This window comes from Typopeltis vanoorti, chromosome 5 (assembly GCF_054136105.1).
Source record: "Typopeltis vanoorti isolate ZY-2024b chromosome 5, IOZ_Tvanoo_1.0, whole genome shotgun sequence".
Lineage (NCBI taxonomy): Eukaryota > Metazoa > Arthropoda > Arachnida > Uropygi > Thelyphonidae > Typopeltis > Typopeltis vanoorti.
In genome coordinates, this window is record NC_143553.1 from 86,139,065 (window position 1) to 86,154,452 (window position 15,388).

The following is a 15,388-nucleotide window of genomic DNA, read 5'->3' on the forward strand; positions in this document are numbered from 1 at the left end:
ACTTGAGCCTTGTCTTCTTGTTCCAAATTTACTATTCTATTTACACCTTTGAGTAATTCAAATATAAATTAATTAATAAATAAGTAATATAAATAAAGGGGTGCTTAAGGGTCAAAGTTGTATAACTGAGAGAAGACCTCCACATAGCCTTTAAAGGAATGCAGAGAACTGACCTGGGCTTCTGACCTAATGTCCAATCCACACCTTCTCGTGGTGCACCCTGTTGGGTATCTACCTGGATACTGAACATACGAGGATGGGCTGGCAATTTGGGATTGAGCTGACCAAATTGTATTCCTATTGGCTTAAACCAAAATACAAAATGATGGAAAAACACGACAAACTTTTTATGCCTGCTGGGGCGTCACCTGGTTAAAAAAGCCATCATTGTTTTCACCAAGGAAACCAGAGCAAACAGCAAAAAGTAAGCTATGCTACTGGAACAAATCTGAACAAATCAACATAATAGGAGTGACTGAAACAAAAAAGACAAAAACTGGTGAGGTCTTTCTGAGCAATAAATGCAAAATGTTATATTCAGGCAATGACAATCAAGGAAAAGACGCAGTAGCCATAGTATTCAACACTAAATACGAGGCTAATCTTCTTGAATGGCAGGCAGTCTCATGTAGAGTGATATGGGCAAATATGAGAATGGGGAACTGGACAATGAGACTTATTTGTGTCTATGGTCCCACAGAAGATTCTACTAAGGTAGAAGTGTAGGAATTTTTTGAGGCTTTAGAGAAAGCAACTGACACAATGAAAAAGGAAATGCTGGTCCTTGTTGGGGATATAAATAGCAGAGTAGGAAATGATTGTGAGACATACAAAAATATTTTGGGAAAATTTGGAGAAAAGAGCAAAGTTAATAATAATAGCAAATACCTGTTGGATTTCTGCTCAGGACATGGACTGGGTATTACTAACACCATGTTCCAACATAAAAATGTGCACAAATTCACATGGAGAGAAGAGGCAAGGAATAAGAAAAGTCTCATTGACTATGTTATTGTTGATAGTGATGTTTTTTCCTTGGTGCAGGACACCAGAGTGTACAGAGGATTTGAAATTGGAAGTGATCACTATTTAGTCTTGAGCAGGATAAAATTGAATTTCATATTGAAAAGAATAACATGTAAGAAAGTTTTAAAGCGAATAAAAGTTGAGCAGCTCTCAGATGTGAACTGTAGACTAAAATACACAAATATTATTGAAGAAAAAATGAAAGTGTTTGAGAACAGGAACCAAACCTTGGAGATTCGGTGGCAAGCCTTGAAGAAAACCCTGATTGATTCAGCCAGAGAGGCATATGGTGAGGTTGTCTGCAAAGATAGAAAAATCAGAACTTCATGGTGGACACAGGAAGTTAAAGAGGCAGTGAAGGAAAAGAAGAAAGCATACCAAAAGTTCCTGTCAAATAAGTCAGCTTGTGCTTTTAGAGAATATAGAGACAAATGTAAGAAAGATAAACACTGTGTAAAAATGGCTAAACAAAAGTCATGGGAGGACTTTGGCAAGAACATAGAAAATAAATATGAAGAAGGTGGCAAAATATTCTGGAGTGTGGTTGAAGAAGCCCAGAAATGGAGGAAAGAATGCTGTAAAAGGAGTTAGAGAGGATGAAGGTGACATGAAAACAGGAGAAAAAGATATCCTTGAAATATGGAGTAATTACTTCGAAAAATTGCTAAATGAAACAAACAGTGATGGCACAGTGGTAAAAAACACTGACCAGGCAGTCAGGAATACATATCTATACTTGAAATAGAAAAAGCCATCAATGGCTTGAAATGTGGAAAGGCAGCAGGAGTAGATGATATTCGACCAGAAATGCTGAAGTATGGTGGTATAAAAGTCCTACAGTGGCTGCACTGCATAGTTCAGAAGGCCTGGACAGAGGAATGAATTCCCGATGATTGGAGTAGATCTCTCATAGTACCCATATATAAAAAGGGAAATAAAACTGAATGTGAGAATTACAGAGGTATTTCCCTATTGAGTGTTCCGGTAAAATTTATGCAAATATACTTGAGAAACGGTTGAGAAGAATTGTGGAACAAAAGCTAAGTGAAGAACAAGCTGGATTCAAGCCAAATAGAGGCTGTCAGAATCAGATCTTCACATTACAACAAATAGTTGAGAAATCATGGGAATATAACAAAGATCTGTATTTAAGTTTTGTTGATCTGGAAAAGGCATATGATAAGGTGCCAAGAGCGAAGCTATTCAATATGCTACAGTTATATGGTGTCAATGGCATTATATCAAGCAATACTTAGTCTTTATTTGAGTTGTAAGTCAGCAGTTAGAATTGAAGGAAGTACAGGAAGATGGTTTAATGTTAAATCTGGTGTGAGACATTATCACCTCTGTTATTCATTATCTATATGGATCACATTATGAAGGAAAGTGGTATTAAACATTATATCAAAATTGCAGATGTGAATGTCAGCCCTTTGCTTTATGCAGATGATGTTATACTTCTAAATAAATCTACTACAAGTCTGCTATATTCCCTGACTAAATTGAATAACTGTAGTAATGGATATTGTATGAAAGTCAGCAATAAAAAGACAAAGACAATGAAAATAGGCAGAATCATTGAAAATGTCAACTGCGTTGTGAATGGAGAACCTGTGAAACAAGTAAAACATTTCAGCTACTTAGGCATGATTTTTAGTGAAGATGGTAAATTAAATATGGAAATAGACAACAGAATCAACAAAGTTAGTATGGTAGGAAGTCAATTGAATAAATTCATATGGAATAAGAGAGAAATTAGTCAGAACACTAAATTAGCTGTATACAAGACAGTGTTCTAACCAATTTTAACTTATAGATCTGAGAACTGGGTTAGAAGTAAAACACTTGACCAAAGACTTGAGACCACAAATATGCCTGAGAAAGATTAGAGGCGTGAACAGATGGCATCAATGACAATATCATATTAAAAACAAGGATATTAGGAAAGAACTTGACATTGTCAGCATCCAGGAATGCGTTAGCAGAGCTAATCTCAGGTGGTATGGTCACTTAAACAGAATGGGAGAGGAAAGATTAGTAAAACAAGTGTTCTCTGCCAGGTTGGCAGGAAAACAACCCAGAGGAAGACCAAGATATAGGTGGATTGATACGGTACAAAGTGCCTTAGATGATAGAAATATGAGATCTGATAATGTTGTAAACGTGACATGTAATAGACTGATTTGGAGGAAAATTGTAGATAGGAAGTTAGTAATGATGTAAATTTTTCATGTAGTACTATCATATCCTGTACACCTCTTGAGTGTACATGGCAGGAATTTGATGATGATGATGATTTAAATAAATTAATTCAAATAAAATGATTAATCCTTATGGGAGATTTTAACTTCAACATTGTAAATTGGGTAGAGGAAACAACATGCATTAGTGAGAGAGCAAAATTTCTGGAATTGTTGAGGCCCATATGTCTCAGGAAGCATGTAATAGAAGGGACATGAGGATCAACTGTTTTGGATATAGTTCCAGCATCACAGAATATGAATGTACTTGAGATGTCATCCTTGTTCTTTGTTGGTAAGAGTGATCATGTAGATTAATTAAATTAAGATCCCACATTGTTTTAAAATCGAATAAGAAACTCGAGGATTGGAATCAGAGAGTTTCATGCCGAATATAGTATAAAAAATTATAAAAGTATCGGCGAATACTAGCGTGAGCTGAATGCAAGTAGTCTTAGAACGTAGTACAAACACAGGCAACTCGTTGCAAAGGTGGGGAAAGTTCTGATCAGTAATCTTGGTATTTTCCATAATGTATTTGCCGTATATAATGTATTTCATAATGTATTCGCCGATACTTTTATAGTTTTTTATACTATATTCAGCATGAAACTCTCTGATTTCAATCCTTGAGTTTCTTATTCAGTTTTAAAACAATGTGGGATCTAATATCCCCTTAATTTAATTAATGTTTATATCGCCGAAATGAAGCCTGTTGGCTCTTTATATTTAAGTGATCATGTAGTCTTGATGTAGAGGATGAATAGATATGCTAAAGTATCAAGTATAAAAATTTATTTGGATTTATTAGGCAGGTTGCTATGATATTCCTGGAAATCAGCTAGGGGTAATTTTATGGATGATAGAATTGAAAGGGATAGATATCGGCAGTACATGGGAACTACTTAAGAAATATTTACCAATGCAGTGGAAACATGCATTCCTCAAGTGATATAACACGATTATGGTAAAGTGAATGACTAAATGGATCTGCAGATGAAAGTGAAAGAAGTAGAGAGTAGCTTCATGAGGAATATAGCACTCAAGCCAGGATAGTAAATAGTATAATAAAGAAGACAAAAATAAAATTTGAGAAGAGACTAGCACTACATTCCAATGAAAATCCTAAGGAATTCTTTTGTTATATGACCAGTAGAGGAGAAATGACTGTGGAATGTGGAAAACTGGTATCAAGTGACGAATGTAGATGAATAGTGGAGTATTCAGTGTTATTTCATCCTAGAAAATCAGATTTTATTCCTAGAGGAATGGGGATGGATGAAGGTCCAGAAGTGCATGAGGAAAATGGTTTGTAAATACTAAGTACTCTGGAAGTTAACAGGGCAGCAGGACTGGGTGGGATTTTGTTGCATATTTTAAATCTTTTCCATGTAACATGCTAACAAATTAATAGTTCCATTGACTTAGCTGTTTAGTAAAAGTTGAACTATTCAAAAATGCCCAAGAAGGCTGAAGAAGGGTTAAGATAGTGCCATTGGGGTGGTAGTAGATGTTTAGCAGAGAAAACATGTCTGAAGACAATAATTAGCTAACTAAATTTATTCAAGTAATGAGATTATTAAGCCAATATTTTGTCTATATTATGATCGCCAAGGCATCTTCATGGGTGCAAAGAAACATACTAGTACATTCATGTCAAGACTACATCAGCATGAAGGCAAACACAGTATCATTGTAAAAGACAAGCTCCTACAGTCTAACTGGCGTCCACTATGGTGCAACAATGGAAACTTGCTGAAGGGTTTCCAGATTTTTGGTAATGTGATACAGCCAAATTTGTTTATGTTTGGAGAAGGTTATAGCACTATAGTAGATTTCAGATGTAGTTTCTCTGATCTCTACTGCTTCTGTATGAGAGACAAGTTTTTTCCATAGGATCCAGTGATTTGTTTCCATGGCAATGGTCTGCCATCGAACAGCTGTAGTCCAGATGATGAACATGGTTTCTGTGTTCTCTAATTCAGGTCTCTAATTGGGATCAGAAATTGGTTTCTGATAAATATGAGAGAGTTGTATGTGGGGGAACAATATCAAGGAAATGGAAGACACAAGAATTGGTACTGGGACCTTTGCCTTTTAACTTTATATCAATGCTATTGTCCCTTGGTGGCAGGGAGATATTCAGTTATGCAGATGATGTGAAGCTTGGAAGGGTTATTAGTAGCAGTGCCGGCATGGTAGCCTTTTAGGAAGATTTGAATAACATGGGCAGATGAATGGAGATATAAGATTAATGCATCTAACTATCAGATCTTGAAGTTCAGGATCCACTGATGGGAGGCTGCATAGTCTATTGGTGGAACCATATGAAATGTAACATCAGGAGGCACGAGATCTTGGGTGATAAAAATTTGAAAGTTAGGAGACATTTGCAAAGGTTGTAAAGGTAAAAATAGAAATAAAAAAGCTGGGATTCCATTGTATAAAGTCCTTATCAGGACATATTTGAATTATTGTGCTCAGATCTTATCATCAGGATTTGAAGATGATAAATTAACCTTTGATAGAGGTACATAGGCAGATAACAAAATTGATATCTGGAATGTACAATGTTAGTATGAGGACAGACTGAGGCATGCAAACTACAGAGTTTGTAGGATAGAAGATGAAGGAATAACATGATTGAGACATTTGAGCTGTTGAAAATTGCCAGTGAGGAGATTTTTTCATATGGTAGAACAAGGGGAAGGAACAAGGACATGAACTATCCCTAGAAGTTTCAAAAGGAAGTGGTGAGCAGAAGGGTAAGAAGTGGATTTTTTGCATAAAAGTTTGGTTAGATATGGAATGCATTGCCTTATAGGATGGTGAATGTACAGAGTGAACAGTCCAGAAATGCATGAAAAAGTGGTGGCATGTTTGTTCTGTAAAGCAGGATTTCCAGATTATTTTATCATTAATCCACCTACAGTACTAATATCCTCTAGGCTTGCAGCCTTTTGTGCATGGATTTACAAATAAAAAAATAATAATAAATAAAGAAATAAAAAGTGAATAATAATAAATGCAGTGCTTTCTTATATAATTTTGAACTTAATTTAGTGCTGTATATATTTATCTGATTATTTAAAAAATTAGCTATATTGCATAATTTTTAGGACCAATCATAGTTCAGATCATATAGTAGAGAAAGCAGCCACAATTCCAGATGAGAAAATTAGAAATGTCACTGGAGAAATTGTATTTGAAGAGGAACAGCCACAGGTTAGTATGTTTGATTTTTTTTTTTTTTTTTTTTTTTTGTGCTCTTATTATATTTTATTTTGTTTTATTTTTTCTGTATACTACCAAAAAGATAATAACAAAAAAAAAAAAAAACAGCTGATAGAGAGAACAGACAATGCAGATAGCATTAATTGGTATGTTGTAATATTTTGTTGTTAATTCTGTATTAATATTAAGAGATTTTACTATATGATATTATTTGTTTTTTATATGAAGTCAAGTTTCTTGGCCATGGCAGGTCACGGAACATGTTAAGGGGAAGAGGAAGAAAATAACTGCAAAATATTCCATATTTCATTTAAGAAAAGGATAAGAAAATCAATATTAATATTTCTAATTTATTTTAACTCTTTTTGGCTTATTACTCTTCATTGGCTCTGTGGCTTTCATTGAAATGTGAATAAGCATACCGTCCCTAGCTTAGTTGGAAGAATGGTGGGACATGTGCATGCTTCAGTTGGAAAAGATCCAAATTTGATTCTCATCTTGTCAAAAGTTATCTTTATATGGGCTTTTTCTCTTGAATGTGAATTAGCCAGTCTCATATGGAGGTGGCAGGGTTTTTTTTCTATCATAAAACAGGCAAACTAGTCAGAGAACACACATACACACAGTTAATATATAAAAATATTGTGCTGGTCTAAGTAGACTAATGCAGATGGTGGAAGAATGTGCACCATAAATTGTGTATGGTGTTGTGTAGTATAGAGGCCTCCTGTGATAGGAGTCTTCCAACTCCTCATGAGTGTCACATAATAATAATAATAATAGTAGTAGTAGTAATAGGCTCCATTGTAATATTTTGTTATTAATTCTGTATTAATATTAATAGATTTTACTATGTGATATTATTTGTTTTTTAATTAATTTATTTGTTTGTTTTATTTAATTTATTTATTTGTTATTTAAGTATACTTTGATTCATTCTTACATGTTACAAATAATATTTTTTTTAAAGAATTCTTATCATCAAGAGTTCTTAGGGAGGTTTTGGATGGACCATCCCAAAAGTCCAAGGCTCTGAGACTTATTCCAGCTCTGAGACTTATAAAGAGGTAGGAGTTGAGCAGCGAAGTTGTGGAGGTGAGCAGGAAGAGAAATGATTTTTGAACAAAAAAATAACACCAAGTTTTTAAGAGGCTGATAATGCTATTGATGTAATATGTTTGTGCCAGGATAAGCTGGATGTGACAGTCAACCCAAGAAGAGAAAGCTGATCTTGAAAGGACATTGGACAATCATGAAGTAAATGGGAATGAATTAGGATCTTTCTTACAAGTAATAAGACATTCCTGAGTTTTAATGGCATTGAAATTCACACACATTGAGGAGATTAGCATTTAAGCCATTGGTTGTGAAAGTCTTGAAACCTCAATTATTTGAGTACTACAGGATTTCTCAAAAAATAAGGAAGATAAACGGAGAGTAAGAGTACTGTCATCAGCAAAACTGTGAATAGGATTTGGAGTCAGAGAGAGGAGGTCATTGATGTAAAAGAGGAGAAGTAGCATGGGTTAGAGTACAGAATCCTGGGTATTCTATTGATAAAGAAATATGAGAAGAGGAAGTCTTCCACCTTGATATGCAATGAATGATCAGTGGAGAAGCTGGCAATCCAATCACAGAGCACAGAAGGGAGACCATAAGATGGTAACTTGTTTTGAAGACTTGGATGTGAGACACAATCAAATGCCTTTAAAATATTGACAGTGACCACATGTGTTTCTCCATATCTTTCCATGGCTTGTATCCAAAGGTATGGATAAGGTTAACAAGAGGGTCCGCTGTAGAACAAGAACAGCTGAATCCATATTGGTGATTGTTAATAATTTGATGGGTCTCAAGTTAGTGAAGAAGCTGATTGTTAATGGCTATCTCCATCTTATGAGAGGACTGAGGTGAAAGCAGTGGAATGATAGTTTGATTGCTGTCTTTCTTTTTGGTTACAAGCTGAATTAAATGCTTACTTCCATGCTGTTGGATAGTTGCTAGATAGATATGACAGCTTATACAGGTGATATAGAATGGATGTTAATTCTTGAGGACTCGAGTTTGGGCACAACCAAAAGAACACCATCTGGATTAGCAGCCTTATTAGTATCAAAATTAATCAGGATTTTCCTGATCCTTCTGATGAAAGATCAGAGAAGGCATTCAGTGGGCAGTTACAGGTACAGGCTGGATTAAATTTAGTGCCAGAGGTGATTTGCTTTGGTCATCTAAACAAGAGTTGAAGGAAAATACTAATGTCAAGAGCTATGCCTTATCCTTAGGTGAGGTTACCATGAAGCCATCATGATGTGAGAGAAATGGGAACAAGGAAGGAAAAAATTTATGCCCAACAACTTTAGCAAGGGACTAGAAGATTCAACTGCCCATTGAGCAGGAGGCATGCTTATTGCATTTCATTCTTATGAAGTCTGCTTTAGAATTGTTGATAACTTTTTTGCACTCATTTTGAGATGTAGTGTAAGCTTAATGAGAAGCTGTAGTTTTTGATTTAAGCCATTGAACACATGCAGTATTTTTATCATAGAAGGCAGAAGCACATTTTTTTAGAGAACCAGGGCTTGGATAAAGGTCAGGGATTTGCAGTGAAGTGGGAAATGAAAGCCTGCGTTCCAGTGTGGACTATTTTAGTTATTAGTTCAGTACACATGTTTGGATCAGGAGAGAAAATAGTAATCTGACCATGGAAAAGAGATATACAAATTCCAAAGGTCATGTCATTTCATTTGGTACAATTGTAGTGCCACAGGATATGATTCTTTGAGATTGGCTCTGAGAAGAATGAACTGTAGAAAACAAAACTTGGATAAGATTGTGGTCGGAGTTGCCAAGAGGAGGAGGAGGAGAGCAGCCATCTGCACTGTATTTGGAAAGATAGCTAGTAAAGAAAAATCCAGAATTTGGAAGAATGAAATGATGAAGATTATTTGGTTGGTAGGTTAAGTATTTATGATAGTTCACAACTGATAGAAAATGATTTGGCTTCTGTCCCAGCTTGATCTGTGAAGTTGGAGAAGGGAAGCCAGTTTGTGTTATGGACATTAAAGTCTCCTAGGAAGACATTCTTACAATTTGGGAAATCAGCTTTTAGTGATAAGTAGTCAAAAAAAAAGGACTACATGTTGTCAAAGTTAAGGAGAGCAGTCAAGGCAGCAAATGAAGGCTATAAAGAGAGGTAAGAAAATCTTGATTCACAGCAGATTGAAAAGCAGGAATTCCATTGGATATCATTTGGCAAGGGATATCAGATTTCACAAAAGTACATGTTCCTCCCTTTTTTGCAGAATACATCATGCAAGATGCAGTTGGGATAGTTCAAGTCTGCTATGGTTGTGGACGATGCCAGTTAGGGTTTGGTTAGGAAAAGTATATCATTAATGTTTGTTTTGATGCCTCCAATATTAGTGAAATGGATGTGAAAGTGTTTCTTATTAGAAAAAAAAAAAAAATTTTTTTTTGTAGTGTGGGGTGATATATTTTTATTACTTTTTACATTTTTGTTGCATTATTCATATTTTTGGTTATTTTTATGGGAGATTTTTGTTGTATCTTCAGTTAAAATACTATCATTTGTATGACTTTATTTCATGTAAGAGTTGTTGATTCAGGAAACTTAAAGAGCAGGGGCATACAGCTGGAGTGAAGGACTTATTCACATAATTCCCCCACAGGGAAGACTGCCTAGACTCCAGTCCATGTGTGGCCTCAAACAGTACCCGTACACACACCACTAACTCGATCTTCCTCCAGACAAGACCTGCAGAGTAAAGGACAACGAATTATTATTATTATTACTTTACCTCCATGGGATCAAAGGCCTCATAATGGGAGGTCTATACTCTCTTATGCCAAAAGATTGAGCCCTGCCTTGAACCCATTCACAGTTTTCGAACTCACTACATTTTCAGGCAATGCATTCATTCCACTCATCATTAACTCTTCATGCAAAGAACCTGCTTCTCACTCCCTTGTTCACATCCTTCTTTATACAGCTTCTATGGATGGCCTCTAGTTCTACCCCTACCTCTTTCTCTAATCTGTGAAATATCTTCTCACCATTAATCTGATAACAGCCCCTAACCAATTCATATTTATAAATTTAGGGACACAAAACACACATGTCGAAATGAATATTTTACTTATTATAATAAAATAACACTTGACATTTCGACCCCTGTATTGAGGTCATCATCAGAAAGGAAACCAAGCTACATGCTCTTGCACTCTATAAAGGTAAATTAAATCTATGCAGTTAATTAATCTTTTTCTTAACCTGACCTCTAGTGATAAAAAAAAAATTATTAATTAAATAAATAAAAAATAATAAAATTAAAATAATAAAAAATATATTAAAAAATTAATAAATAAATAAATAAATAAAAAACTACAATAAACTCTACTAAAGTCCTCCTGTACTAAGATTCTTCTGGATTTGTACAGTTCAGATTGTTATACTACAATTTTCTTCTGGACTTATACAGTTCAAGTTGCTATTGAATGTTAGGGGGAAAAAAAAAAACACTTCACCAAGTCTTCTTGTATTGAGATTTTTCTTTGGCTTGTTCTGATTGCTATAAAGGTTGTAAATGGGTCCTCCACATTCTTGGAATGGTTAGGCCATCAGGCATGGCAGGATCTGGACCATACTGGGCAGACATATTCAGCAGAAGAATAGCACAGGGCCAAGGCAGAAAATCTCAGTGTGCTAGGGTCTGCATCCCATTTGGAGGAGGTAAGCTTTTTTAGTATACTGTTTCTTGCATTCACTTTGCCTTAACCAACTTTTATATCTCATTCATATCCCCTCCTATCTGACATTCCATAGATCTGATACTAATTAGTAAATCTTTTCTTGGCCTTCTCCAATACACCCTCATCGCCCTGAAAACTAGGTGACCAAATCTGTGCACATTAGTTCTGTGCACATTAGTTCTTAATATGAGTCCTGATCAAAACCTTATACAGGGGAACCATCACCTGTTTGCTTCTGCATGTCAGTGTCTTCCTCATTATTTATAATCTGTTGGGATGTTCTTACACTTTTAACAATGTGACCCCTAAACTCCTTCCCTAAAAAATTTCTCCATTAATTCTATACTCTGCATCCCAACCTTGTCTACCAAATTTCAAGACCTTGCACTTTGCAACATTAAACTGTGAGTTCTGATCATTTGCCCATTCACATAGTCTATTGAGATCCTCCTGCAAGGCCACAATGTCTGCTCTGCTTCTCGTAACTCTTCCCAACTTTGCATCAACAATGAATTTCAAGTCCATTGAAGCTACTCTGTCACTTGCCTTAAATAATCTCACCACATATTATAGCAATAATCAATTAAAACCAAACCCCTTGAAAACCCAGATTGGTCTTTCCACTTTAACAATAAGGAAGCCAACAGGAAGTTACAGATTTCCTGGGAAGGCTCTAATATAGAACATTCCTGGAACCTACTCTACCTGGGTGTGACTCTCGATTGCACTCTTTCATATAAAACACACATAGAAAAAAAACAAAGGCAAAAGTGAATGCAAGAAACAGTATACTAAAAAAGCTTACTTCCTCCAAATGGAGTGCAGACCCTAGCACACTGAGATTTTCTGCCTTGGCCCTGTGCTATTCTTCTGCTGAATATGCCTGCCCAGTATGGTCCAGATCCTGCCATGCTGAAAAACTTGACCCAGTATTGAATGAAAGCTGCTGCTTAATTACAGGATGCCTGAAACCAACACCACTAAGAGACCTATATACTTTGGCTGGTATTGCACCCCCCCCTTTCAATTCAAAGATCTGCATTCTCAGCTCACGAAAGAAGCAGACAAATGAATGATGAACACCACCCACTATTCGGCCAGACCACAGTGCCCCAAAAACTAAGATCCCAACATAGATTCCCAGCAACTGTTGAACCACCTAAAAACCCTCCAGAGACAAGACTTCAACAATGGCTTGCACTACGAGGTGTGGCTATTAAATAACAAGACTGGTTGCAAAAATGTGGTATATTATTACAATTGTATAACTTAATTGTTATCCCCTTCAACATACTCTCCTCCTCTGTCTATACACCATTGCATATGAATTTTCTATTGTTGGAAGCAGTGCTGCAAGTCATCAGGTGTTATCTGCTTCAGTAGTGCTGCTGTTTTCTCCTTTACCTCATCCACTGACTGGGTGTCCTTCGATGCAGATTTCAACTTTGGAAAAAGGCAAAAGTCACATGGAGCTAAGTCTGGCGAGTAAGGTGAATGGTCCAACACTGGGATCTTCTTATCAACCAGATACTGCTTTACAGACAGTGCACTCTGGGCTGGAGCATTGTCCTGATGGAGAATCCAAGCATTGTTCTTCCACAGATCGGGTCTCTTCTTCCTCACTTGTTCTCTCAGCTTGGCCAGAGCCTCAAGGTAATAATGTTGGTTAACTGTCTGACCCTCTGGTACCCATTCAACCATTACAGCACCATTGATATCAAAACAAATGATCAGCATTGCCTTCAGTTTTGACTATCCATTCATATCCACCATATGTCTAATTTCATCTGTACATGCCTCATCTCATTCTTCAACTCTTCCATTCCAGCAGTTGCTGCCACTATTGCTTTATCAGTCTGACTTTCTTCTGTTTCCACAGTCACACCAGCTCTTGTTTCATCAGTCAGGCACACTTCCCCCTTCCGTAATTATGTATGGTTTTACTTTTTAAATTATTTCTGTATTCACAGTCACATTCTCCACATTCATATTCTCATGCTCAATGATTCTCAAAAATACGTCTCTAGGGCAAGGTTTCCAAATTTTGTAACTTTGTCTTAATGTACTTATGTGTTCTAAGTTTATAGCCTTTTGTTATGAGTAGGATTGGAAAAAAAAATTTTGGTAAGATTGTCATAATCATCATAATCACCAATTTCCAGATGTGTACCCACAAGGGGTGGTCAGAATACTAATGACTTAAATGATTAAGTTTGCATTGTTATTACTCTCCTGTCAACAATTTTCCTCCAAATTAGTCTATTATTTCTTAGCTTCAATATTGTCAATATATCTAGCAGTTCATGCTTTTATGGCACTTCTGACTGAATCACTTCACTACACCTTGGCTTCCTCTGGGTCTCTTTCTTGCCATTTTGGCATTAAACACCAGTTTTGCTAACCTTTCCTCATCCATTCTATTTAAGTGGCCTTACCACCTTAGATTAGCTCTATTCACACATTCTTGAATACTAGCTAACGGTGTCAGATTGCCATAAAAATATCTAATTTTATAGAAGATAAGCTTACTTTCTGAAATAATAAAAGAAACAAATCAGAACATGTACTTTACCTGTAAAAGCAGCATATTATTATTATTATTTCAGCTTTCCATCAGGAGACTTATATCCATCTAAGGTGGCAATGTCATGAACTCTGTAAGTTACCCAAATTTATATTTATGTTGGGATGTATACACATAGCTAAAACTAAATGCTTTAAGTTTGGTATTATGTTTGCAAGAGGGAAACTGGAGTACCCATAGCCACAGTCTGAGGCTGACTAATCAGTTCAATACTAAAAAAAAAAAAAGAAAAGAAAAGAAAAGCAAAAGAAAAAAGAACAGTAAGTGAACCACATATGCTCTATATGAAATTCAGTAACTCATCTTCAATTGAAAAGTCCTTATAATAAAGTTCAGATATCCTAGTTATATCTGAACCCAGATCTTTTCAAACAAACAGCATTATCAATTCTGATTTCACAGCACAATTACATATTATTATTATTATTAACACCAATGGAATCAAAAGACTCATTGTGGGAGGCAAAAACTGTTACACACAAAGTCCATCAAACTCTGCTTTAAAATGATTCGATGTATTTGCATTCACCACAATGTCAGGCAATGCATTCCACTCACCAACCACCCTCCATGCAAAGAACCTGCTCTTTATGTCCCCCCTTACACCTTCCTTATACATCTTCCAGGGATGTCCCCTTGTTCTATCCCCTTCCCCCATTCTGTGAAAAATTTCTTCCACATTAGCTCAGTAACAACTCTTTACTAACTTAAATGTCTCAATCACATCCTCTGTCCTTACTCCTATTCATAAGACTCTCACTCATACAATTTATTCAAGTACTTCTGCAAGACCATGACATCTGTTTGATTCCTCATCCCCTCCCCTGTTTTGCATCATCTGCAAACAGTTTTATATCACCAGTTAAATCTATTCTAATATCATTAATATACAAATTAAACAATAGTGATCCCAAAACAGATTTCTGTGGCACACCACTAGTGACTTTCCTCTTTCAAAATAGTGTGCCCTCCCCCCTTACACACACACACACACAATTTGCAGCTTCCTATCTGAGAGCCAGTTGCCTATCTAACTCACTAATTTATCATCTACTGCTCACTTCCAATCTCCAAATTACACAATTCCTTTTGCCCTAAGGATTCCACTTATGCATTTATAAGATCAATCATTACATGCTAGAGAGTGACTAATTTAGAATCCTTTGCTTTCATTCTCATTTGGCTCAAGCTTTCCTTGTCTTCATCTAGTAATATTCATCTGCTGCATTTACTCTCCAAACTTCTATAACTACTCAAACTGCTTGACATTCCTCTCCATGAAACTCGACCATTGGCAATCCAGCCGTCTAAATAGTGAAGGTCATCTTTCTAGGCAACCTCAACATCCATAATCCCAACTAGCTCCTCTTTTCCAACACCTCCAACAAAGGTGGATGAGAGGAGAAATATTTTCCATAAGCGATGACCTAATGCAAATCCATCTAACTACACAAATGTCTGACAACCATCTTCACTCACCCAATCATTTGGATCATTTTTTAACCAATTCTCCCTGCACATACACCATAGA

General features: G+C 36.0%; 1 protein-coding gene across 1 annotated transcript in view; it reads left to right on the forward strand.

Moving 5' to 3' along the window:
- Positions 1–15,388, forward strand: part of LOC150106613 (protein SSUH2 homolog) — a gene marked incomplete at its 5' end in the record, with an annotated part of 284,249 nt that overhangs the window by 229,843 nt on the left and 39,018 nt on the right. Inside the window, one exon of the mRNA XM_090393441.1 lies at positions 6,386–6,491. Within this exon, the coding sequence (XP_090249567.1) occupies positions 6,386–6,491 (106 nt within the window). The remainder of the gene's footprint in view (positions 1–6,385; positions 6,492–15,388) is intronic.